Source organism: Protobothrops mucrosquamatus, unplaced genomic scaffold (assembly GCF_001527695.2).
Source record: "Protobothrops mucrosquamatus isolate PMUCROS unplaced genomic scaffold, P.Mucros_1.0 scaffold431, whole genome shotgun sequence".
NCBI classification, from domain to species: Eukaryota; Metazoa; Chordata; class Lepidosauria; order Squamata; family Viperidae; genus Protobothrops; species Protobothrops mucrosquamatus.
The window spans coordinates 280,790-308,541 of record NW_015386756.1 but is presented as its reverse complement, the minus strand read 5'-3'; the positions used below and the strand labels follow the sequence as shown (position 1 = coordinate 308,541).

At 38.3% G+C, this 27,752-nt stretch overlaps 1 protein-coding gene across 1 annotated transcript; it reads left to right on the top strand.

Annotated features, from left to right (window-relative positions):
- Positions 1–1,502: 1,502 nt before the first annotated feature.
- On the top strand, positions 1,503–27,443 carry LAD1 (ladinin 1). Its single transcript, XM_015816342.1, has 10 exons — positions 1,503–1,769; positions 13,020–13,166; positions 14,668–15,253; positions 16,734–16,886; positions 17,990–18,033; positions 19,767–19,839; positions 20,094–20,228; positions 23,556–23,645; positions 24,557–24,634; positions 26,343–27,443. Exons 1-9 carry the CDS (start codon positions 1,732–1,734, stop codon positions 24,593–24,595), a joined length of 1,305 nt encoding a protein of 434 aa, XP_015671828.1. The 5' UTR covers positions 1,503–1,731; the 3' UTR covers positions 24,596–24,634; positions 26,343–27,443.
- The last annotated feature ends 309 nt before the right edge of the window (positions 27,444–27,752 follow it).

Below are 27,752 nucleotides of genomic sequence, written 5' to 3'. Positions count from 1 at the left end.
TGCATGTGTCATCATTTACCACTCCTTCCCTTCTTCTCCCTGCAGCTGCCATGAAGGGAATGCAGATCAGAGCTCAGTATCACTTGTGTCATCTTACAACACTATCTGCTTTTGGCTGCTGAGTCCATTTAGTTGTTTCAACAGCAATATTTTTGTAATCACATTCAATGTGATCTTCCCAATGTAAGTGGGCCATCTTCTAACTGAGTGTCAGCTTGTCTCAATTCCCTTTCAGGGCAATAAAGAAGTGTTGCTGTGGCTGTCCAGCAGCTCCTCCTCATTATGGAAAAGATTTAGGGGTTGTTTCCACCTTCTCTAATGACAAAGTGATCTGATACACCATGGGGACAATACAGTACCTCTTGCCAATAAGATTCACAATAGTCAAGGGGGAAAAGTGAGGACATTTAAAATGCAATGTCTTGTGCTTTCTGCCATCCTTTCTGGAGTTACATTTTCTTTTTCTGGTGACATATAGGTGGTTATTTATATTGGTGATAAATATCTGATTACATCCCCTGTTCTAGTTGCTGATTGATGCCTGCTCTGGCCCTTAAAAGCTGTTAAGCAACCACAATCTGAATGTATCCTTCCTGTACTTTTGTTAGGCACCAGTGAAGGCTCAGATACTGTAGATGTGCTTCAGAGATAACTGCAAATTTGAGATGGCTGACATCAATCCCATCTCTGGCTTCCCTTTCTTGACGGAATTTTTGTGAATGCTTATTTTTTTTTGGACTGTTCTTCTAGTGGCAATTTTTGGAAAAGGAGGGGGTCCAGGTGAAACAGTGTAGAGGTGCAGTCTCTTTTCCCATGTGAGAACAGATGCTTTGTTTGCAGAAAGTCCCTGTTCCTTTCCCAGTAGTAGGACTGGGAAAGACCCTGTCTGAAAGCAGAAGCACTGCTTTCAATCCTAACTGGGATCAACCCTCTGATTTATTGGAAGGAGCCCTAGGTCTGATCTACAGTGGCCGTTTCTAAATTAGTTGTCATTATTTGACACCAGGTGAGGGGGAAAAAACAGACACTTATCCAAATTGCAAATGTAGCAGCAGCGGTTCATCCTCACCATCATCCACTTGTCAGCAGCAGAGGCAGGGGCTTCAGAAACAAGCCCCCTGAAAATGAGACGAAATTGTCTTACTTGCAATTGGGTATCTGCGATTGAGACAGGGTTAACTTACCAAAGGAAGGGCTTTCTTCTTTTTCTTTTTTCCTCTCCAGAGCTCACCACTTCTGCCTGTACAGTAGTGGAGAAACCCGAGGCAGGAAAAACAGGTTCCAAGCAGGGAGTTGCCCCCGAAAATCCAGGGCGCCTGGGCCCGAAAGCGGAGCTAAATTCAAACCCGTCCCCAGTCCGGGCACAAAAGAATGGCTGCCTTTGTGCGCAGGCTGGGTCACGTCCCACCCTCGCAGGGTGCCTTTTGCAAGGTGCTGCTAATAGACAAATTACAGTTCCAGCCTGTCAAGGTAGATAAGAGACCATGTGATGCAGGCAACCCAGCAGTAGACGGGTGGCATCGCAGGGTAAAGGTGCGCTGCGAGGCGCAAGAGGAAGCCAGGAAGCGAGCGAACTAGCCAGCCAGCATCTCTTGCGAGTGGGGCTTTGAAGGGCCTCTTGTTGCTACTGGGAGCCTAGCAGAGTTCTCCCTGGAAAAAAAAAAAGCACTCAATCGATAGGAAAGATCAGCATCCGCCACGGTTCAAGCCCGGAGAGAGACCGCAAGCAGCATGTCCTTTAACCGAAAGAACTGGTCCGCGCTATCCAGGTGGGTATGAAGCAGCCTCTCCCTCCTCCTCTTCCTTCCCCGCTTCCCCGGCTCTGGAGGGAGACGGAGGGCGTCGAGGCGGGCACAGAAGCCTCCCCCAACTTTGTTTCTTGGTGCCAACTTTCTGGACTGCGAGCGCCTTTAGGACTGATTCTTGGCCAAGCGCGCTACGGCTGTTGGGAGTTGTAGTACTTTCTACCATTGGTCTATTCCAGACCCAGGAGAGAGAGAGCTTTTTACTACTCTCGGGAGAGGAAAAGTAAAACTTGAGGGTGCTTTAGCTTTTTTCCGGAGCTCCCGTGCGACTTCTTGAACGTGCCCATAGGCTGCGGTTGTCTCGGGGGGGGGGAGGGGGAGGGGGTTCCTTGAGGCTGGTTTGCGTGAACCCATTTGGGGATTGTTCTCCCCTCCCTGGAGCGGCAACTCCCTGTGGGAACAGACTGCTACGAACAGGGTAGGGTTGCAAAACGGAATGCATTAGCCGATTTAACATATATTGATCAATTAAGAAGCCGATACTATGTAATAGAGGAGCAGCTAGATTTCTTTAGAATATCTAGCTAGCCATTTCTTGCAAAATGTGGATCCCCGATGCTATCTCACTCATGGAGGGAGCATCTTCTTTAGGATGATGGATACGTTTCCACCAACCTCGTTTTAGAGCCTCTCCTCGAATATATCCACTGATTATTTACTGACTCAGCTAATAGTGCAATCTGTGCATTTGATTTCATTGAACTTTCATGCAACAGTTTTCTCCCTTCCAGATTTGGTGGAAACTGCAAGTGCCCAGATTTTGATAGCAGTTTCATTACATCTGGAGGTTACCAAGTTGAGAAGGCTAACCTAGATGTTGTTGTTTGGATTCTTGCTATATTTTGAAATACGTGAGGAGATACAGTACTTTTCTTCTATCATGGATCATTAGGCAATTATCACTCATCCTTATGGTAGGCTGAGCATGAGAACCAATGTGTTGACTAAAAAATACTGGGGGTTTGGGTTGCAATTTTGCAAGAATTAATGCATCTGTGATGGCTCATTCACACATATCTCATAGCGCATCATGTCAGAGATAGGAAGTGGTACTTATAGTATAGTGACTAGATCTTATCTAGGGTTATACAACAATTCCACTTGGCTCTATTTTAGAAATAGAAATTTAAATTTATGACAATATGGATGGATGCAGTGAGCAATCAAAGAGGTGTAAGCTGAACATGAAAGGAGAGGAGGCAATGGAAGCACAGTTCCTAGCTCCTCTTTGACAGCTGTTTGGGGATTGTCTTTCTTAGCTTGAAACTGGAGAACTCAGGCTCGGTAATACAAGTTGCCCAGGGCCACTTAAAGCATGTCTTCAGAGGAGGAGGCTTTTCCCCCCTGCCTCCTGCCTTCAGTAGGTTAGCATGGGAGAAGGTCTTTCCCTTAAAAGTTAATATGAGAAGATAATCCTTTGCTGGCATCATCCAGCAGTTTATGGATACAACAATACTTTGTAGTGTCCCAGCATTTCTGTCTCTTTGAGATGACATCCAAAGACCTTGAACAAACAGATCTTACTCCCAAGGAAAGCACCTTGCAGGGACTCTCCTGAGAGATCACATTCCAATCAAGTGCTGTTTGTAGTCTAATTTCACAATTTTTTTGAAGAATGAACTTGGAGGCACCATCCCTGAACCATACCACATTTATTTGACCCCACATTAATATTTGTTTTCCATGGAAGTTAACCAGTTGGTTCCATGATGAAATCAACTGCACACTTTGATTCTTGCTCTCCAAATGACCTGACTATAGATTTCCACATACTAAAAATATCTATATTCCCAGAGTTCTCCAGTAGCTCATACATGTTTTTATTTGGAGTTTGGGCTAATAATTGCTCATGGTTACAAATGCTAATTTCTGATGGTTGGTTTGCTCCCACCAGTGTCAGTGCCACTGTATGTTCTGTTTTAAAGATACAACAACTCATGATTAACATCTATTTTAAATCTACATTTTTAAACCAGCTATTGAGGAAATTCATACATTATTCTACTGTCATTATACTATAGTAATTAATGCTTGCAGTATTACTGGTTTGCATTTATTGGCACGTCAGGAAAATATATGCTATTATCATAGCTACAAGGATTGTGTAACTTCTGTTTACTTGTTATTTTTTCCTTCTTCCTTGACTACTGTCTTCCTTCAAAGACATTGTAAAGTATAATATTTATGAGGAAATACTTGATATATTTGGTATGGGACTCTGAATGTGATAGAATACAAATACAGCAGGATCTGTCTTGTTTGATATTCTAGACAACCTTAAATTGCCAATGAGATTCTTTCAGAATTGTTAGAAAAAGTTGGTAGATACAACATTAGTAGATACTTTGTTGTTGGATAAAAGCTATTTCTGTGCTGCAAAAAATAAAAACAAGCAACNAATATTCCAGGGGGTGCAAAAACTCGGGTTTTCAAAATTATAGTGTATATGCATAATTTGTTGCCGTTATTTCGAACTTTTTGTAAGGGGTACGAGAATATATCAGAAGTGTTCTAGGGGTGCGGGGTATAGGAAAGGTTGGGAATCACTGGAATAGAGTATATATTTCTAATTATTAGCTTGTTTGGAATGTGGAACTAGTATACTGATTCGGTCAAGATAAAGAATATTTGCCAACATTCGCTGATCTTTGTGAGAATTATTCTAGTCTTGCTTCTTAAGGTTCATTATTTGGGATTGGGGTAGGAGATAATGAAGTTTAACATTGTTTTTTAGTACTACTGTAATGCCATGTTCTCTCTATGCAGCATACATGATGATCACTTGTGTCAGAAGGAATCTCTAAATTTTTGTCAATGATTGTAGTCAAGGCAGGATTCCACTTTGTTGGTTGCCCTTTCAAATTTTAAAATGTGCTATTTTAAAATAAGCATTATATTAAATGTACATTTCTCTGTATTTTTACTTTCCCCCCATTTTGATTAAACAGTAAAAGAATTCATTAAATTTCTGAAAAGAGTTAATTACTTCTGCCATTACCCCCATCCTCCAAAATCCCTTAATACAGAGATCAGTTTCATATAATTAACTACTAGACTGTAAGCAGAGGAACTGATTTGCAAGCAAAATTCAATTGTGTTTTGATGAAGTCAACATTACAGTAATGTTAGTTAATAAGGATTAATATAATTTATTGAATGGCAGAATATTTTGCTAGTTTGGAATAGATCTGAAATGAATAATTGTGACTAAAGTATACATAAAATATTAAACATTTTCTTCAAGTATCTTAGCCTATTTGCATGTTCTGGTTTCCTAAATCTGCTAATATATCTCTACCATCCATGTCTATCTAGATATCATTGTTGAACTATTGAACTGGAGGTTGCTGTAGTGATTTCTCCTTTATTCTCTTTTGGAAACCATGAAAGCATTAATCATCTTCCTGTCAAAATAAGTATTTCCCCAAAGTTGAGCTTATCTTCTGTAACTATATGGGCATAAACATGTAGATTTTGTTAACAATAACATGGACAATAACATGATTTGCTACTGCCTTCTGAGATTGTCTTCAACTTGTCTCTAGCTTATTTATGCCTGGTATCTCCTGGTGATCTCCCATCCAAATAGGTCCAGATCTAATTCTGTTAAAATATTGGGGGATCAGCCAAAAACTTCTAGACATTGTTACCTGCTTCCTATTATTCGTTTCTTCTGGTCATTCATCTTTTTATACATACTTCTGTTTTAAAATTGTATTAAGGATTGAAATTGATATTACAATATTAAAGTTACTGTCTCATGATATTTCTTGCCAGAACGTTGCCTTCCCTGGAATTCCAACACTTCTTGTTCCTTGATGATTAAATGTAAAGGAATGACATAATATATAACCCTCTGGAATTTCAATTAAGAAATGGCTTAGACTACCCCTATTTTCCAGGAACTGTAGGGCTGGTATTATCTGCATACAGGGTAGGGCAGTCTTTTTTAAACGGATTGTCTTGCTGCTGGATAGAAATTCTTGGAGTTGTATCAGGATAAAATTGGTTTAGTCTGATGTATGCAATAAAGTGATATGCAAGCTAGTCTGTAGCCTTATCTTTAGCAAAAGATGATGTTGGCAGAGAAATACTACTTTTCTATGCAACTATTATTTATATTTCTATTGTGTATGTTAGAAAGGGAGTGAAGGCATAAAAGAAAGACAAGTTAAAGTCTGTGAGGAAAAGCTGTTTAATGCAAGAAGAAGGAGAATTTTCAGGTATCATGGTTTGTGATTCAGTAACTTATCAGAGTTATAGAAATAATATTGTAGAACTTAATGAAGACTCAGTGAATGAACAGACCAGAGAGCAGCAAGAGTTCTAAAACTTTCCATCGTTACACAGTGTCTGGCTGCCTAGTTGCACATGATTGGGCCACAGGCTTCCCTACTATGTATTCTCTCAATATTTAAGATTCTATCTGTATTTATGTACTAGCTTATGCAAAACTGTATCTTCAGCCATCTTTTCTGGAGATACATTTCCTCTTTTTGATAACATAGGAATAGCCATCATTTATACTGTTGTATTTTTCTTTTAATGAATTGGTTTTTATTTAAAAGTTGCCCAGAGTTATTTCAAATGGCATGTAAATTAAATGAGCAAATGAATGAACAAAATATTTTATCACATTCCCCACTCTGATTGTTGATTGAACCCTGTTCTGATCCTTAAAAATTTGAATGAATCCCTCTCAATTTTGCCAGGAACTGGTGAAGGCTTGGAGCTAGGTGTGCTTTAGAAATAATTGCACATTTTAGATGGCTGACATCTTTTGCCATTAGTAGTCTTCCTCCTTGATGGAAATCCGCATTTTGTGGAGTCAGTCTCTTGAACGGTTCTTCTGGTTGCAATTTGTGGAAATACCTTAGGCAAGGTGACAAGGCAAGGTATGTAAGAAAACGGGCAACAAAACCAAAAGACTAGCCTCTTTTGGCCTCTCCTAAAATGCCAGATGCTTGTCCTAGCATCAAACAATGTTTTGGAATGGAACACTGGAATGGAAAGAGCAGCCATGTGTGAGTGGTACAATATTGATTATTCCTGCACAAAATCTCAGGTTTAATCTGGGGAAACTACAGGCAGAGTTGAGAGGTTAAACAGTACAGACTACACAGAGTTAGGTAGCTCCACGATGCTAACAGTTTCTGTTGTTTCCAAAGTTTCATATCCCATCTTGTCAGTATAATACATAGTAAACGTTTTTTGTTTTCATGGCCTCATGAAAAGTATTTTTCTAAGCCCTTGTTATTATTGCCACGGGTGTCCACTATTTTTATCTCCAATCCTCCCAGCCATAGGATTTATCAACTCTAGCAGGTCACATTTTCAAAAATGGAAACTGGAGAATGTTACTATTTGCTACAGAGTATTCATTTGTTCTGTCTTCTCTCTTAATAACTTAATAACAACTTAATAACTGGTAGTTGCTTAAGACTACCAACAAGTCCTTGTTTCATAAGTCTTTGATCTTTGGACCACACAGGATTGTTATTTATGTAACTCATCACTTCTGGTATTATTGATCACCACAGCATTTTAATCGGGAAATTTGCTTAATTATTACAAATTATTCTAATTCTTTTTTCTTAAATAAGCAAGACAATTTATTTGTAAGTGAGCAAAAGCAATGCACACAAAATGCCGAGACAATAATCTGGGTGCAACTTTTGCTGTACAAATTCAGTGAAATGAAGAATTATTACCATGAGCATCACTGAACCCATGGTGTATATATAACGGGGATTTCAGCATAATTTCAAAATCCCGGTTCATATATGGGGTGGGGGACAGAGGGGAGAAGGAAAAGGAAGAGAGGAAGGAAGAAAAAAAAGTCTTTATAGGGAGAAAGAAGGGGTGGTAGAAAAACAAAGAGAAAGGGAGGTGACCTCTCTTTTGCTGATAATGGCATCAACCTCTGGCTTCAGGCACAGCTTCCACTAGTGCAGGGGTAGGCAACCTTGGCTCTTTCATGACTCGTGGACTTCAACTCCCAGAATTCCTGAGCCAGCTGTGCTGGCTCAGGAATTCTGGGAGTTGAAGTCCACGAGTCATAAAAGAGCCAAGATTGCCTACCCCTGCACTAGTCTATGTCCCTCGTGTTAAAAAAAAAGTTTCCCTATTATGGAACTTAATATCCTTTGGAGAATTAATGAGCTATAACTATTTGTGGAATAGCATTGCAACTCTCTAGCAATAATTAATGAACATTTCCTAATCACCAGGGAAATATATACACAGGATAAAAAGAAATCTCTATTAGAGTATTTTGTCTTTCCTATTAATTAGTTCGATGTTTTATGAAACAGAATTGAATGCTATTTTAACCTTGATAGAAGGTAAGGATAAATTGCATTTCAGTAGAATTTTGTCAACTAGCCAATGTGCACATTTTTTCTATGATAGAACTGTAGAAGATTAAGCTGCAGACTAGTCTACATATACGGTGTGTGCATGTGTATGTGAGAAGGAGAAAAAGAAAGAAGTAGAAAAAAATTGAGATAGATGGGGGTATCCATTCCACCACTTACTTTTCTAGTTCCTGGAGGAATAAATGCAGCCCTCTCCCCTGATCAGACTTCATTTTGGTATAGTATGTAAAATATTTGTAAGTGGTACTTGACAGCTTATGCAGCTGCCAGAATAACAAGCTGAATGATGAATTTTCTGAGCTGAGGGCTTAGCAATCAGGTGAGCAGGCAGAGAATGAAATAGATCTTGTACGCAGAAAATTCAAGTCAAATGCAAGTAATCAGCAGCAGCTCTCCAAGGCTTCAGGCAAGGTTATTTCAGTCCTTCTGGGTGATCCTGAACATTGAACTAGGATCTTCTGCATGCTACATGTTCTGCTAAAGAGGGTTTTTGGATGACTTTCCAAACCCTCCTAGTTGCTTAACATGAATTCATATCCTGCCTGTTTTCCCACCCTATTCCAATCCAGGTGTATTTCTGTGATTAAGTAGCTGCTATTTCTGTGGCTGCTTGGAGATTTGGGAAGATACATTTTAATTTGGGAAGGCTACTGTAGTGAAGGAGCTGTGTGGGATGGGAGTAAGAAATGTTCTCCACATTAATCAGCCTGAATGATTTCATCATGTTAGCTTAAGGAAGGAAGGAAGGGAGGAAGAAAGGAAGGGAGGAAGATGGAAAGTGATAGTGTGGGATGTATGATATATCTTCATTTTTACAAAAGCTATAATTGTGAGATATTAATTTTCATACAGATGGCCCCTGTAAATATAAATATGATAAATATGATGATATAAAAGTTTATGTAATATTTTCTTTAAAAGGTTATAGAATAGGAGATATGCAGGCTAATAACAGAGGAATCTGAAGCTTCATTCATCCTGAGAAGGAAACTGCCACTTGCTATGAGATGATTTATCCAAGATTATTCCGTGAAGGTGATGGACTTTGAACCAAAGCTCCTCCCAAACCAAACTCATTTCACTGGAATCATATCAGCAGATGAGTTTGAAATGGAACTTGGGAAGCACCTAAAACATGTAGAGGCATAATTTACAAGCAGCAGGTGTGTGGGCATATGCACAAACTTAGTTATGTGTGGATGGATTTTATGGATTAGTGGAGGTACACTCTGCTTGTGATTCTGTCACTTTCTTGTATCCAGAAAAAAAAGGAAGCCAAATGGAAGGCCAACAGTCTTGTCCTGCTTGTTTTGGCTTTGATTTACTTAATTGCACATAATGGGAGGTGGATGCTTTTAAATACGTATTAGGAAAGTATTAGGATTTTCACTCTTTGCTGGTAGAGATCACAATGCAAACCAGACTCTAAATGCACTGCTACATAAATTCACAAACCAGAGGAAAGCAACATACAGTTTGGGTTGATCTAATATAGTGCTAGCTATTATTTTATGTCTTGCATTTATATTATATTTTTCAAAGAGATGTATTTAGACTTTCCTGAAAGTTTTATTATTACAGCAACTTTATGAGACAGCTTAGGCTGGATGATAGTAGTTAGCTCAGTTATTCTGTGAATTTCATGACAGAGCAGGGACTCAAAACTGGATCTCCCCAGGATTAGCCACATTTGATCATCAGCAACTGAAAGGTAAATTGATTGCTACTATGCAAGAAACAATTCAGAACTATGAAATGTATGAAGATAAATCATAAGAATTCATTGGGGTTTTCCTTACTTGTACCTAATCACAGTACAAATGAGTACATGCCCAGGCCACTTCATTTTATGTCATGTCCCCATGATGTTGCCTTCATCTCATCCATAATCCATGAGTGATACAATATTAATTCATCCTTAGCTGTACCAAAGCAAAAGTAGAATTTCTCTCCTGCTTCCAGGACCAAGCAAGGATAGTCTCAGATTCTGTTACCTTTGTTAGCCTTGGAGGGAATCGCTTGATTGCAGTGATTTGAAATAGAAGTACAGTTAAAGATTGGCAATGGCTATGGTAAATTTTATTTTATTCATTTCAGTTCAGCACTGGGATAAGTAGCCTATTATCTACTTAGTTCTCCATTATTAACATTAATGGACAGCAGCCCCTACATTCCAAACAGCAACATCCCCCTTCCTTACTCAGAAATTCCTAGAATCAAAATCTTCATAGAAACCATATATTTTAGCCCTGAGATCTATCCTTTATTGGTTGAATTGCTTGGAATTTTGAATACCTGATGTTAGCTGACATTCAGTGCCTCTGTCTTTTCTTAGTACTCTGCACAGTGGTAAGTCTTCTCAATTACCAAATAACAATTAAGAAGAGCATGAGAACTTGCATGAAGGACAGGAGAGGGAATGGCCTGATTGCTGACAGTGCAAACAGATGCCAATTAACCAACATGTTGCTTGATTTTAAGCATACATAAATGATGTAACAGGAATGCTATTTGTTGGACTTTGATTACTCATTCAGACTCCACACTGATGTCAGTAGCCTAAGTGATTTCTCATGTATAGCACTCTTACAAAGGTATTGCAGATCTGTCTGCGGCAAGGTTTCTTTTAATCCAGGCAATGATAGAGAACAGATGCCTGGGTGCAAAAGAATATGTCAGAAAACAGTACCAAAAAACACAGCCGGATTCTGTGCAATTTGGAGATCAGACTCTCCAAATGCAGTGATGGATAACTCAAGTCAAAGGCAGGAACACTGTCTTTCACTTCAACATATCCAAGCATTACCTACAATAATTTCAAAAGAATGTGGACAGCGGAAAAAAAGGAGAACAAACAAAGGATAGGGCTATTAAAACAATGGTAATCAGTTTGATCAGATCATGACATCACTAGTAAGGCAATACAGTACTTGAAAAATAGGATTGTTGTAGAAGAGGGTGGGGCTGTCTTTTGTTGATTCAAAAATAATGAAAGAGGAAAATCTATGAGTCATAAATGACAGAGAACCTCAAGTATATTGAGAGCAGGTTGGTGCCATGTCTTGGATTGCCACCAGCAGTGCTAATATGATTTAAAGTTCAGTGCCAGAGGTTTCAACATGCCTTTTTCCCCTCCCTTCAAAATATTTCTCCTATGTCTTTTCCCTTTGATTCTGCATTTATATAGCCATTTCTCTGAGTGAAAAACATAATGGCTAAACGTTTTACTGAAAGTAAAAATGCAGAGGAATATCTGCTGTGATAATTATTAACTAGCAACCTTGTGATAGCAATCCCTGAATGGCAACTTTCATGAATGCCAAGAAACTGGGCAGCTCCAATGCCATGGATTAGAATAGAATAGAGCTGCCACGGTATCAGATGGGTTTATGAAGCCAAGGGATGCCCATGCTCAGGTTTGCCTTGCTTTGCCTTCCTTCCCTCCCATTCTATAGGTGACTGAAGAATAAGCTTCTGCCCTACAGTATTGCTGTAATAAATTTATGCAATGTCATTATCATGGTTTACCTGGGACTAGCATTTCAGACCACTGATAGTGTGCTAAAATGTAAACAAGAAGAGCAGGAAATGCTTCTAAAGTCCCATCCATACATGGAGATATTGCAATACCTTCCCATTAAGAAAACCGTCAGATGGGAGTATGTTCTGAGACATGTTTGAGATATTTGGTATTATTTTCTTTATGGTAATTATGAGTCAGATACCTCTCAAAAGATGGGAATTTGGGGGTAGGTTGGTGAAATATGAGATAAAGAGTAGGTGTATAACTTCCTCTGTAGCCAGTGGCATCTGATTAGGCCTGACTTGCTGCAGAAAGTCAAGTCTAGGCAGATGAAGTTAGTTCAGAGAGATGGAATCTAATCAAAGCATTGCAACTGCAGCAGACTAAATCAAGAAAATTGTCCTCGTGTATAAAGGACAGAGAAAACCAGAATTATGGATAATTTCAAGTAAGCTTCTTACCAAATGTTTTTCTTGTAAGAATAACAGGAGCCATTAGCTAAATCCAACTGAAGTTTTATGCTAAAAAACCATAATCTGTGGTCTGGTCAACTCCAGCCTTTCTGAAGAATCTGATTGAAGTATTAACTGATTTCTCAGTCTAAGACATCTGTGAGGCTGGAAAAAATTGAGGTTTTGGTAGAGGCTCATCCTTGAGCTCGTAGGACGGAAACAACAGAGTATCCTCCACCTGGATGAATATAGGATCCCTCATTTTCAGTTATCTCCTGCACAGGTTCTGTTGCACTCAGAGTATTCAGAAACTGGTACCACAACAGTATATGGTGGGGCTCAGCTATTCTAATCATTCGTGTACCCTGATTTCCTTCTTTGTAGTTATGGTTCTTTAGACTGATGTACAATTTCCTTATACAAAGAAGTCTTGGCCCAGATTTAAAAATGTTATTCTTTAAGGCACAATTTCAAATGCATATGGAAGATAAACAGGTACTTTTTATAAGGGTCTGTTCTGATACCTACTTGAGAAAGTTTAAAGATTGTAATATATGATTATTGGCCTTGGTATCTTCTCCAATATTTTAGATGAAAAAAAACAAACAAACACCATACACCTTTACACATTTTTACATCAGGGCTGTCAACCTCTAGTCTCCTATAATTGGGAGAAAGCCCTGAAAGACTAGCAGCCCATCTTATTTCAGATACACGTGAGCTCCAAAGGAGTTAGTGTCAATGTTGTATTGTTCCAATGGTTAACTAAGCATGATGGAATCATTCTGTTCTGACAGCCTCTTTCCTTCTTATACTGATTACTAATACTTTTTTTGCTTTTTCCCATTTTCCCCCCCTCCAGCCTGGCTCAACAATGGTCGCTTGAGGATGGAGAGGAGCAGGAGAGAGAGCGCAGACGAAGGCATAGGCAACTGAGTTCCACCTCTGAGACAAAGGGGGAGGAATCCTCCAGCACAGTACAGAACGTGACCAGTCACACATCAAACAGGTATTTGTATTTGTAGGTTTGGCTGTTGTGGAGCAGACTTATTCACTTGTGCAAGTGCTGGAAATTGGAGCCAATTCTAATGATTTTGAAAAGAGACAATGACTTTCCTGTTCATTTGAATTAACATTATTTTATGAAGAACAGGGATTGAGATTTAGGGAGATAGGTATAGATTAGATGGAACCAGATTATACTTCGGACCTAACACTCCACCCTCCCCATTAGAACACTAGAATTCATGTTTTCATATCTTCTCCTTTTCTAACCCTACAGGCCTCTTCAAAATTGTGAGTTCCTTTGGGGAATGGTATGTTTGCATACAGAGAGGTGAAAACATAATGGCAATTGACAAAATCTCTTTAGTTTCATGAATGGAAGAGTAACTCAACATTCCAATTTATGTTTATAGATAATTTGTAAAATAACTAGAGAAAATGTATATATTAATGCAGGACAGGATTACTGTAATTGGTCTTTTTCTGTTCTGTGATTCCACACCAGCTAAGATTATTATATTGAGTACAGAATGGATCATCTGAAAGATTCAAGTCATATTCCAGACTTGAAATATAGACTATCTTACAGAAGTTGGACTATAGCATGTCTAGTTCAGAATAAGTGCTGCTGGTTGTTGGTGACTATCCAGGATTTTCAATACAAAATTTTCCAGTCATCTAACTGCCAAATTTATAGTATATGAGGAAATCTCAGAAACTTCACAGTAATATTTGCCATATCAGAGGGGAGTAAATAGAGACTGTAGTTGCTTTTTAAACAACGCACAGAATGGTTACAGATCTCTTTCAGCTTTTCACAATCTTTAAAATACTCAACACTGGGCATTTTGCAGTGAAATACCTTTCCTTCATTGGCATTTTTTAGAATGATGATCTTAATTTATGTTTCAGGAGATGCAGAGAAGAGTGCCTGTGTGCATTGGTTTTTAAAAGTTGAAGAAAATGATAAGAAATGTCTTGGCATCATGTGCATTTTAAAAATGAAATGTGAATCTCATTTGCCTCATTCTAGTTATTATTGTTTTTATGGAACAGTATTATTTAGGCTTTGTTCCAATTAGAATGGATTCCATCATGACTCTGGTAGGAGAGAAATTCCCTGATCATTTTCAATAGCATCAGTTGCAAAATTCCTTTTACATGCCGACTGTGGACCTTCCTTTTGTTTCCCCTTGCGTGATGTATACATGCATGTATACACACAGAAGACATAGACAGCATTTTTTCTAACTTAACATTTCTGTGCCAAGATAATGAATTGTCATTATCTTTGTTATATAAAAGTATCTGATCAAAATTTCCAAAACAATCAAGTCCTATTAATACAGTCCTGCCTCCACTATAGCCCTGAAGGACTTATGAAATTATTTATAACCCGGTTTGTAAATCTCATTCCTGTGTAAACCATGTGAACCATGACTTCTTCTAAAATTTAACTTCTAGTGCCCTCTAGTGCTGTTCATGGGTTTCCTTCTCTTTCATAGGGTTGATAATTCCTTAGAGGCAAAGCTGCTTGATTTGGAAAACTCAGCACTTAAAAATAAGAAGACCGAACCAATTACAATAAATAAATTGGAAGGCAGAAGAGTGAGGAGGAGAGCAGAGTTTTTAAATAATATAAAACAAGAGAAGAAAACACTAGTGAGTACTAAGAAATTTGAAAAGGAAGCTGCTGAAGATAATCCTACATCTCCTCCAGAATCATCCAAAGAAGAGGGAAAAGCAGAAAAATGTGAAACCCTAATTTCGCAAAAGCACGTTATAGAAGAAAGCCATCAAATCCAGAGTCAGAAAAAAGAGGAGATAGCCCTGGAGAAACATGAAGTCTTGAAGCATGAGAAGGACCTCAAAATAGATGAGGATCAGGTCTTTAGTGAGGAGCAGAAGGTCCCGAGTGTATGTGAATCTCAGAGACTGGCTGTGATTCAGAATGAGGTGGTTTCCCAGCAGCCTCAAAGAGCTTCTTCGGAACGTAAAAGCATCAGCCGACTTGAGGTGAAAATTCAGCCAAGAGCTAGAACGTTCACTGATCCTTCCGCTGCAGCCACACCTGCTTCTGAGGCACCACAGGTACTTTAGTCTTGGTATTTTACAAGGACAGAGAAAGTTTGATGAAAAGTTAATTGGGCAGAGATGCAAATTAGATATGGAGTAAATTGAATACGTGGAGTTATTACTCATATCAAAGTTGGCAGCTTCATTCAGCAGTAGGGTTAAAGGATCAAGAAATAGCTAAGCAGACATGGCCTAAGGCAGGATTAAGTAACAGAGCATCTTAAATTCACAAGAAGCTTTCCTCTTACCCCTACATTAGAAAAATCCAATCTCAGAACCTTGTAAGATTTCTCATTAAAAGTTTATCACCTGAGGATGCTGAAATGCTGTCAGATACAATCAAAATCTTATGTGGCTTTGGTGATAATGACAACATTATTGATTTTGCCATGACATTACCATAGATCAGGATTGTGCAAGGATGCTCAGGGTCAGAAAAAAACAATCTAAGAGATTGTTTAAGAGATATCAAAAGTCAAATTATCCAGTCTGTTATTAGTGGATGCTTATGTAATATGATCAATATCTTAACTATATTTAGAAAGACCCAGGAACATATTACTCTCTGCTGCTCGCAGCATAAAATTATAATACACAATTTAGCAATGCATATAATAACAATTTTGGGTTTGTAAAAGCCTAAAAAAGCTTTAAATGTTATGGAAGTATTTTACAGAAGTGCTAAAATACCCTAAAACTAGGCCAAAATCCCTTTTTGGAAACCCATTTCACAGCCTTTTCATGTTGCAATATTGAAGTTGTTTTGCCTTTTTCTTGCTGTCATAATTTACAATTATTTTCATTTATTCTTTTTACATACATAGCCTACCTTTTCCTAGCCCTTATCTTCTATACCATACTGGATCTAGATATTCTATACCAGTGATGGCGAACCTTTTAGAGACCGAGTACCCAAACTGCAACCCAAAACTCACATATTTATCACAAAGTGCCAGGGCTGCATCAGCATTGTGGTGCCCTCGGGGGGGGGGGTGGCCCACTGGGTGGGTGTGGCTGCAGTGGTCACAGCAGACTGGGTGAGCATGGCCGGGGCCAGTCACTCGCCATCTCCGGGGCATCCCTGGGGGGCCAATGCCGTTTGCTCACTCCCTTCCTGCCTTGTCGCTTCCAAATGCCACGTGCTCGCTACTCTGGTGAACTCTGCTGGGGCAACGGTGTGCATGCCCACAGAGAGGGCTCTGAGTGCCACTTCTGGCACACACGCCGTAGGTTCGCCACCACTGTTCTATACTTTGAAAATTGTAATGAAATGTTAGTGGATATAACTTTTTCTCAGAAAACCTAGAAGAGATAATCAGACCATCTGTTAAATATGTTGTAGGATCTAAGTAGACATGCTCAGTAGTGTATAAGTCTTACAGAGTTCAAAAGGATTTATTTCCAATTTTTACTAAAAAATATCTTTGGTGAAGCAGACACAGAATATTTCTCAGTCTTCAGCCTTGTGCTTCCTTGGTTCATATTTCTCTTCCAGGTCACAGAAAAAGCTATTCCCAAATCAAATGCTAAAACTGTAAGGTCTCCCTCTGGTCAAGAAGGTTTTGATGCTCCTATACTAATTTCTGAACCCCGGATTACCTATAGTAGTTCATTCAACCGGATCAGCCCAAGGACAATCTCATTCCGGGTAAGGATTTATTACAAATTATGAAATGGTCCCTTATTTAAAAATGAAATATAGGCCCTATGACAATGACACAAGCAATATTCTACTTGCACAAAGGCATTGAGGCTGCACAACTACCATTACAATTAATTTTTACATATCAAATGGAGATAACCGCAGAGGGTCAGGTTACCCAACCTTTGTATGTCTTAGAGCTAATCTTTATTGAAATGTGGGTCACCTTCTAAATATAGTACGTATAACCAAGGCAAAATTGATTTCGATTTTATTTTATCTACATTTAAACTTTAATGAAAACTAAATACAACCAACAGGATTATTTCCCAAGCCATCTTTAAATAAGCATACTTTGGTAACAATTTTTAGGACTATTTAGGATCATTACTCAAAATTATGGGTGTCAACTTATGCACTGCTATTGTAGGGAAAGCCTATATGTATACTCTCATGCAATTGGAAACTTCCCAGTTCCTTTATTCCCCGTTTCTGGACATCAGGGAGGTTGGTACTGAGTAGTTATATAATGCTGGGGACAGGATTAGTGGTATAACTCTGATTTTCCTTGGTAGAATCTGAGGTTAGGAAGCTATCTTCCTAGGGGTAGAATGTGAAAAGTGAGAGCCAAGTAATAATTTTCTAAATCAGAGAAATTGAAGACCTTTTAGTCAATTCTTAACCTTTGAGAGCTTTTCATCTTTCAAAATATTTACCAAAGAAGGTCATTTCATCATCTAATCCAGGGGTAGTCAACCTTGGCTCTTTTATGACTCGTGGACTTCAATTCCCAGAATTCCTGAGCCAGCTTAGTTGGCTCAGGAATTCTGGGAATTGAAGTCCACGAGTCATAAAAGAGCCAAGGTTCACTACCCCCTGATCTAATCCATATCTATCCTTTTGCACATGATGCTGTGATCCTGTTGTGTTGTGACTTCCCTATACCTATTTACTCGTTGCAGTTAAGGTTTCCCCTGCCCCCTGCAACAGAGTATTTTCAGTTGGGGTTTGGGTGGGAAAAAGAATACTTGCTAAAATTTCCCTTTATTCCCCATAATTATTTAACATGCAAAACCCTGATTCTTGTTTTCTATTTCTTCTGCTTCTAGGTTCTTCCCAGGAAAGAAAGACAAGAAGATATATTAAGCAGAAGGTAAATAGATATTAGTACAGCACTGCAATGCCTTTGTAGAGCTTGCATTCTTGCTCCATATTTGTGATAGACAACAACAGAATGGCAACAGAGATCTATGTGCTTCAATAGAAAATGTTTTCTTACTTGATTTGGTTTAACTTTAATTTTGTTTTGTTTAAAGGAAGAGGCTTCTGGATTTGTAACATGCCCAAATATTCTTTAGCACACATTATGCTTCTTTTACAAGTTTTAAGAGCTGCACTTATTGTATAGGCCACTGGAAGCAGAATCTCCTGCAAATTGGGCTGTGAATATTCCTGTAGGCTCTATGCAGTTTTTATTTAAAACTTCTGATCAAAGGAAATTCAATCAAATCAAATCTTCAAATCTGCAGACTTTAATCTGTCTGCATTTGGGCATTTTATAATTTCAGTGCTTCAAGTCAGACTGGCAGTTAAAATTGGATTAGATGATTACATTCAAAATTAAAATGGATCTTGCCATATTCACACACATCTCTAGTAAACATTGTCTTTGTATGTTTATATTGTTACGGAACACCAAACATTAAGCAAACAAATTTTTGATCTGAATTGCTAGGTTTTGAAAATCAGAATACATACAGAATCTGTTATTCTTATTTGATATTTATTTATTTATTTATTTATTTATTTATATTCATACTTGATATAATCAGAAGGCTGATTCTTTTTGTAGTAAGGTAGTACTTAGAACCTTCCTCCCCTCCCCCCACACACATTCCCTTATATCAGTACATACAGAATTTTGATATAAATAATAGGATGATTTGGAATCTCATTCAGAGCAGAAATTATATAAGTTCTATACTTTTGATTTTAACGGAAAGCTTAAGTCCTTGCTTAACTCCTACATTTTATAACTGATGACAGTGACAAGAACTCAGCTGTGATCAGACTTTCATGTATTTATTCTCTTTCTCTGTCTTGATCCACTCTGGAAGCAGCTAAATGTTCATCTTATGTTACAAGATTCCTGTGAGAATAAGCAAGCTAAATATTAAACAATTGATAACAGAGTATCTTATTATATGACATGGTACAATACTAGGTTGCTATTTCTCCATGGGAATTTCAAAATAGTAAGTTGCTGGGATTCCATGCGGTTCCAACCTGATATTGTTCTAGATGTGATAAACTAAATGTTCCATAGTTTCCAGCCTCTATGAATGTTAAGCTTGCTTGACATAGTCCATCACATCTGGAATTTCACATTTGAGTAGCAATTAGTCAGAACCCTTTTTGTCAGGCTCTAGAGGGTCACAATCAGCCTTGTAAAGGTGAACATCCCTGACCTCAGATAATGAACAGTAGGCTTAGAGGGGTTAGTTGTTTGAAAATGGAGATATGAATACACGAAACAGTTGAAATACGGACAGATCACGATAGATTCAGGGGTATCTGCAGAATGTAGTCAACAAAGTCCAGATGGTGATCATAACCATTCAGTTGAAGCTCTGCCTAGTTATGTGTGTGTGTGATGCATTTGCATTTAAAAAACAGGACAAAATTTGATCACAGCCACTGTGGCCACCATTGTAAATTTATTGATCATACCCTGCAGATACCTCTGATTCGATTGCTTTGCCATTTTAATCAGAGCAATAAATGTTTTTCTTGGTGAACATTGTTCTCTGTGAATATTGTAAGAACCACTGATACTTTCTGAACCTTAGAAAATTGATTTTGATTTATTTGCATCTCCTTCACTAGTGCCAGTATGAGGCTTCCAGCAAGCACAGTCAAACTTGAGGAGAAGCTAGAGAGATATACATCTGCTGTCCAGGTAAATACGGTAATAGAGAATGTGGTTGTTCAGACATTTATACATCTCCAAAATGAAGTGAATAAAAGGAGCAAATAAGCCTTTACCATGAAAAGAGTTCCTAGCCATACCTTCTTGGTATACAGGTGGATTAAAAGATCAAAGAAAGAGGAATGTGTATTCATACTACTGATATTAAGCGAGAAAGAAATTGGTTCTCTCCTGATCATGCAATCTGAACTTCTGATATTGCCTGCCTCTTGTCTTATCCTTAGAGGGCAGGATCCATTAAAGTGTCTTCACCTATTCGGAGAAACTTCCAACCAGCTTCAGAGGGTGTGGCCAGCAAACGTAGCATCTTTGAAGCCACTGTTCCTGTCCAGAGTGAGCCTCCCACTCTTGTCCGTAAGGTAAAAACTGATCTTACCCAGAAACATATTGCTGGAAGGAATCAGATATACAGGAGAGATATGGTCAGGTGAATTAGCCAAGGTTAGCCGATCAATGTAAAGATTAAGAACTGCAAGAAAAGAGGCAATTTTTAAAGTTGCCCACCAACGATATCAATAAATAGATACTACAAGGATTCTAGCAACCCTACTTGTAGCATGCTTTTACAAAAATCTTGAAAGTCAATTCAAAATCTTAACTCATTGTATATTTTTAGCGCAAACAAGATTGGGCGGGAGTCACTTTTATATATATATAAATATTTTATTAATTTTCTAGTTTTACAATCAAATACTTGTTGTCTGGATCCATTAGTAATTCAGTGGTATATATTAACTTCTCCAATCTAGATCCAATGTTATACCATCAAATGTTTCCTCTCTTCTTCTGGTAGTAACTGTTTTCCCCACACTAGGCAAATACAATTTTTACTGTTATTAATAAATATACAATTGAATATCAACATCTTTGTTACATTTTACTCATAATATCAATAATGTCAGTTTTAGATAACTTTTCTAACCAAAATATATCTTAATTGCATTTGCACTTAATATCCATATGTTCAATCAGTATCCTGTTTTCGCTTTTTTTAAATTTTAATTTCCCATTAGTGTTCAAAATGTCTCTATTATTTATAATTTCAAAGTAAGTTATATTTGGGTAACCAAAAGCTTCCCTTATTCAAACTTCTTAGCGTTTTCCTGTTTCCCTTCTTATATCAAAATCTAATATTCTATTACAAATCTTATCTTTCTAGTTATGTTAGTACTTCTATTTGTAGCTATTATTTATTCTCCACCATATTCAAACATCTAGTTAATAATATAATATCCCATCTAATAGATCAAAACCTCTATTTTCTTCAGTCTTACTCTAGCTTTCTTCCTTTGCCAACTAACTTTCCAAGTCAATGCATTTGAATCATCAAGTAATTTTTTCCTCTGTTTTTGTGTATGTTATTTGGAATAAGAAAGACCATTTGGTTAAAGTATTTTTGGAAGAACAAACCCATTGATACTCATTAAACAGCCTCCCTCCTTCTCCAATTCCCCACAGTTCTCCTAACAGCTCTGTCTTCCATTCAGTCAGTTTTTCTTCCTTTTCCTCAAATATGTCCTGAATTCTTCATTGGTAAGATATCTTTTCCATTTCCGATATTATCGGTCTGTCTTCTAGTTCTTCAGTTGTCTGGATCTGTCGGATGGTTCCTTCCTTTGGGTCCTCAATCTTTGGATTTGCTTCCTCTAGTTTTCCTTCTATTTTCTGGGTTGCTAGTTCCTTTGTAGTCATGTTCTGGGTTTGTAAATTTAGAGTAGAAAATTGTTTTTTTTTATCTCCCTTGTGTTATTTCTAGTCTCATCAAGAGCTAAAGCAATAGTCTCTTGTATTGATTTTAACATGGAGAGAATTTCTTTCAGATCTTCATCCATATTTTCTTGGTAGTATGTCAAACTGAAGACTTTGGGAATAGGTGTTAGAGATGGTTTTTTTACCCTTTAAAGTTGAGTATAGGACATCCATTTCATTTTTTGTATGTGGTCTTTATAATAAAAATTGTTCATCAATCAAGGATTTGTAACCCAAAATATTCCATCATCTCACGCAATGAAGTGTATTTCTCCTGCGGGGAAATAGTTCCACAACACAGCTCTGAAAGTCAGGTAATATTTATATTCGTAGTTCAGGCAAGCCAGTTTCAAAATAGTTCATCATCTCTGCCACATCAATAAGCAGCCCAGAAGTTTTTGTATTTTTCCCTTTTCCCAGCTGCAATTTTCAAAAAGCTTCCAAGGTCAGCAAGAGTCTTATCTAAATCTGGGCTTCAAGCCAGTTTCCTTTAGGCATAACAAATTGTAGTGCCGTAATTCGCTACTAGATGTCATTAGTGCCGTTTTCTAGCTTTTTAAATCCCAACTTATAAGCTTTCCAAATCTCTTTTTTAAAAAAAATTCTCAAAAGTACTTTTAGTCCCCAAATTTCTAAGCCGTAAATGTATATTAATTCCAAATTAATCTTGTAATTTTCTCTGTTTCCCGCAAGTAGTTAATTCGCGCTTTTCTTTTCCTGAGGGAATGGGGTGGAAATTTTCTTTCCATCTCTCATCGGGGAGGGTGGTTTGGGCAGTTTTTTCAGGAAGAAATCTTAGAGTCATAAAGAGAGGATAGGGTCTCACCCAGTTTTATCCAAGTTGCTGTAGGGTTGCTTGTTAGTGCTTATTGTCTTCCGTTGTTAGCAGCTTCTGACTAGCTACTACATGAATGTAGGCAGTCTTTCCCCCACCAGTTTGGAGGGCTTCCTTGGATCAAATGGAAGGGCTGCCACCCTCCCGCGATCAATGAGGGTCCCCTCCTTGCTTGTCGCTTCTAAGGGGCAACTTTCAACCCTTTTCAGGGTCCACAGTGGGGTGAAATCGAATGCGAAAGATGGAGCCCCGCCTTCCTGTGCCCATTTCGCAGCAACGTCAAAACTGGAAACCCTGAGTCACTTTCTCACAGTTTTTATTTCCCATCTATTTCCTGAGACCAGAACTAAATTCCTTTACACTATCTTCTCCAACACTGCTGTAATGAATTTCAATTTAAAATAGACTGAGTGCTTTTAAATGCTCATATCTCCATAAACATTAGTAAATGTTCAAATATTTATACAAGTTACATCCTTATGTGTCATTTCCCCCCCACTTGTTTTGGAAGGTACATAGATGCACTTGAGCTGAGGTCCTACCTGCTTGTAGACCTGTGACTACTCCTTTGATTTTATATTTTATGGCTAGTCCAGGGCTATGTGTGGGAAAGACAATAGAAAACATTATTTCATATTATTGTCATGCAAATAACGTGGAACATCAACATAAACACCAAGAGTGAAATTCAGAAAAGGGAGGGTTATTATTTTCTTACTAGAATACTGCACAATATGTGTTTGTACAATTTATCTCTGTGGTTCACTTGCTCTGGAGTGAACATAGAGCCTTTATTTGATGGGAAAGCAAAAAGTTGAATCTATTCAGAAATTTCTAAAATCATATTCTTAAGATCATTAGTTCTTATTTAGTTAGGTCTTAGAACTCAAACAAGTTCTTTCTTGTTTGAAAGAACAAGAGAAAAATCTGCTTGCCTGTACTGATACCACTTTGCATGGGTAATTTGTAATCTACATTTTCACGTTTGTTAATTATCTGTCACATGGAACCTTAAATTTCTTAATATTAGAAAGAGTAATATGTTATCTAGTCTTCTCACTGTATGTATGGTTGAGTATTCTTTCTATTCCCTTATGGTTAGGAAAGTTTGAGGATCCCAGGAGGGGTCTCATCCCGAATAAATCTCTGGATAAGTCGAACTCAGGAATCCAGAAAGAATGAAGGAGTCAAGGTATGAGAAAAGCTTTGGTAAGCCCATTAAATTAGTTAAAGAACTTGTATACTAGCCCATTATATTAGCTAAAGGACTTAAACTCCCAATTTACTCCAGCTCATTTCCAGCTCTTAAACAGGAAATCCAATACAGGTAGTCTTCTGTTACTAAGCAATGCCATTGTGAAGAGTTACTGCATTGTTTAGCAGCGGCAATCCTTGGTTGCCATTGTTAACCAAATCCCATAGCTGTTAGGTAAGGCAACCTCCTGCTGGGTTTCCACAAATCAGTGGGGAAACTAGCAGGAAATTGCAAATCCCAGGCAGTTTGCAAGCAGAGAGGTAAGGCAAGTAAGTATTTGCAGCCAGGTAGGTAGGGCATGCGGGAGAGTGCAAAGGTGTGAGGAAGACATGGAAAGGAGTGGAGAAGATGCAAAGATGTGAGGGAGGCATGGAGAGGATCAATGAGGGCATTTGAGGGAGTGAGGGATGCCAGGGAGGGTGCAATGAGGGTCGAGGAGGATATAGGAGTGCACGAGTGGCTGGCCACAGTGCACATGTTAAATGCAGAACGACTGGGGGGGGAAGGGTGTGTCCATGGGTGGATGAGACTTATCCCCACACCTTATGACCTTCCCCATCAGTTTCCCCATTAACTTTTTGGGGAAGCTGGTAGAGAAGGGTGCAAATGGTAAACACATGATCACAGGGTGCTGCAACTGGTTATAAAATATGAACCGGTTACCAAGCACCCAGTCCACAAGGATGCTGGGGTGGCTGGAACTCCAAGAATAGGTCGTAACCACCATTTGTTCTGCACCATCATAATTTTGAACTGTCACTGAATAAATTAGAGACTATCTACAGTATATTAGCTCCAGTTATCTGCACAGGGAATCTTTTAAGTGCCCACGTTTTATCTTTCTGCAGGACATTCAGAGAACTGAGAACACCATACAGGGGAGTTAGTGGGGAAACTAATCTGATGGTTTGTGAAGGAAATCCAAGGTAAGGATAAAAAGAGTTAGGAGCAGACATAAAGTGACTTGCTGGGCCTGTGATTAGTATGAAAGTGATTTGACCTGAATATATCTCAAAATGTGCACAAACAATATTGAATATGCTTCATAAACATTTTAGCTTTTTATCAATATATTATTATCACACTGCTAATAATGGATTAAACCAAGAGTCCCCAAGTCCTGGGCCACGGCCCACTTGCAGTTGTGGCCCATTGAAAACTGAGCCGCTAAAGCGGCAGGCAAGCATGCAAAGCTTCATTTGTGCAGGTGTGGGATTTAGGTTGTGTGTACAGAATCATTCCCTTCCCATGTCCAAAACCACTGAAGCTGGCACTACCAGTCTGTGGAATCAAACAGGTTGGGGACCCCTGGATTAAACAACAGGGAAACAAGATGTTAATTGGATATTCTATGACTAGACGTATATGGATTCATTTAGAATTAGCTTCTTCCCTGGAAAGCTAACACTTAAGATTCAATCACCAAATGCTGAAACTGGAGTACAGTGATTGATGAAATTGGAATATGTTGTTCAACACTGTATCTGGGACCATATCCGATAACAACTTTTGATGAAGTTGGTATTTGAAGCCTAAAAGTATGTGGGCTCCCTTTAGGGGCATATTATTAGCCTGTATAAATTGTATTATAAATATCTCCTTATTTTGTAAACCATATCAAGTCCCATAGAATTGTGTTATATAAAATCATAAATAAATTAATAGAATGATTCAGAACAAATTTTTCATCTCTTTGTGATTGAACCAATGGATATAAATCTCCTATTATTCTGATTCCGCCGTATAGCAAAACTGTATCGGGATCTGCTTTCTCATTGTTCTCGATATAACACTATGAAAATCCTTATGGTCATTCCAGCACAGTATTTAATGGTAGAGATTTGGAGGTTGAAAGAGTTGCCATTAATTCCTCAAATCTCTGCATCAGTGTCACTATCTCTCACCTCAAGTAGTTGAGAAACCAGACTAGTGCACACTTGTTATAATTAATAAGTGAACTTACCATTACTAAAAAGGGAGAACAGTGTTCTCAAGTTCACTAATATTTCCATTATAAACATGTATCTAAAAATCCAATATGGTGTTGATTTTACAACTTCAGTTAGGAACTGGAAAACTCCAAATCACTATTCATTATGAAGTCCACTGAATGACTTTCAGCTAAAACAGTGGTGCTCAACCTGTGGGTCGGGACCCCATTTGGGGTCGATCGACCATTTCACGGGGGTCGCCATGCAAGGCTGTCCGCCATTTTTTTTGTCCGCCATTTTTTTCCCCTTTTCCGGCGGGTGCCTTACCCCCCTTGAGTTGGGCCAGCTGGTGGATGGCCTGCTCCGTCTCTGCCGCTTGCCAGCTACGCCTCGGCCGGCGCAGGGGGCGGAACCACGCATGCGTGGCGCTCCCAGGCAGGGAAAGTCCTCGACTTACGACCGGTTGGGTAGTCCTCGACTTACATCCGGTTTAGTCCTCGACTTACGACCGGTTTAGTCCTCGACTTACGACCGGTTTAGTCCTCGACTTACGACTGGTTGGGGTCGCGGCATTAAAAAGGTTGAGAACCACTGAGCTAAAAGATCTGAGTTTGTTTTGTACATTCAGATTCAGTGAGCACCCTTCCTTCTCCCTTGTGGCAAACTTGTGTGTATTCATCAAATGTTTCCTTTTATCTTCTAGATGCATCTAGACAAGCTACTCTCAGGAAAACTTACCTCCATTGAAACAAAAGGCATGGATCTCTTGGAATTCAACTATATCCCTCAGTTTATTGCTCTACTCTTCTATAGAACTGACCATCTGGCAAAGATATCTATCAACCAACATGCCTACAATGCCCTTTATTGAATGGGGCTCTTGATGACTTAAATGATTTGATGGGTGGGAAAATTGATCTATGACAGAAAAACTATATTTCTATAATCCATTTTTATTTCTTTTTATTGCTATATCACCCATCCTCATCATCCAAAATTAAGTTGAGTCTTAAGTTTTATTAGCAAATATGAAATACATATGGCTTCTTAACTGGATCATGTTTCAGCTATGTTTCCACCATGATGAATATTTTAGGTTTGCACCAAGCAATAGCAATTGTTGCATAAATGTAGCTTTGCCTATGATCTCGCTGATCTTATTATTATCTAATTATGTTATTTGAATAAAAGAGGGAAGTTTTAATGGGGAAAAACTGTGCTCAACCCTAAACTGATCAGAGCCATGAGGAGGTTTAAAGCAGAGACTTACCTGAATACAGTAAGTAGAGTATAAGCCATCTGCTTATTGTGGGACAAAGAAGGGCGCAGAGTGCTTGAATATATGGATGAAATTGTTTTGCAAAAACCATGAAAAAAAGTAATGTTCTTCCCTCCCTAAAAAATTGCCAAGGACTCATTTTGTATTGTAAAATGCATTCTATATTTAAAGAATATTTTTATAATATATATTTCTGTTTCAGCTCAGTCCTAGCTATTACTAAGACTCAGTAAGACTAATGGAAGAATGTTCATGTTTTCAACAAGATTTGCCAATCTATATACATCTATTTAGATTTACTGCATTCAAAAGGTTTTATCCCCAGCACAGTGGATTGCAACTAATGTCATGGCTAATTTTAACTGAATCAGGGCTATGGGTTGACACCTGTCCTACCTATTAGCATGTCATAATTAAACAACTTAGAAGTCAAACCACATCCATGCACACAAATTCAGTAGTGGGGATTGAATTTGACTTTCACTTTTCATAATAAATATAATAAATAACATTTGTTTCAGTGTACAGACTTTGCTTCCAATTGTATTCATCTGTCATCTGATTTTTTTTTCCTGTTAAATTTGCTGACCAGACCCAATGTCTAGCCTTGCATTCAATTTCAAGATCTTGCTGGACCCACTTTCATTGAGTTAGCTGTCCAAATGAAAATATTTTTATCTAATGGTTCATAACAAACCTTTGCTCTAAGAACCTGACCTCTGGACTAATTATGTCATTTAACAAATTTGGTTAATATTTAGATGTTTTTCAGCAGTCAATGGGAAAACATTCCCTATTTATGAACATTTGAAGAACACTAACTGAAACTAAACA

Coding starts and splice junctions, on each gene's coding strand:
- LAD1 (XM_015816342.1), top strand. CDS start 1,732: ATGTCCTTTAACCGAAAGAACTGGTCCGCGCTATCCAG. Junction 15,254..16,733: donor CTGCTTCTGAGGCACCACAG/GTACTTTAGTCT, acceptor TTTCTCTTCCAG/GTCACAGAAAAAGCTATTCC. Junction 19,840..20,093: donor GATATACATCTGCTGTCCAG/GTAAATACGGTA, acceptor TCTTATCCTTAG/AGGGCAGGATCCATTAAAGT.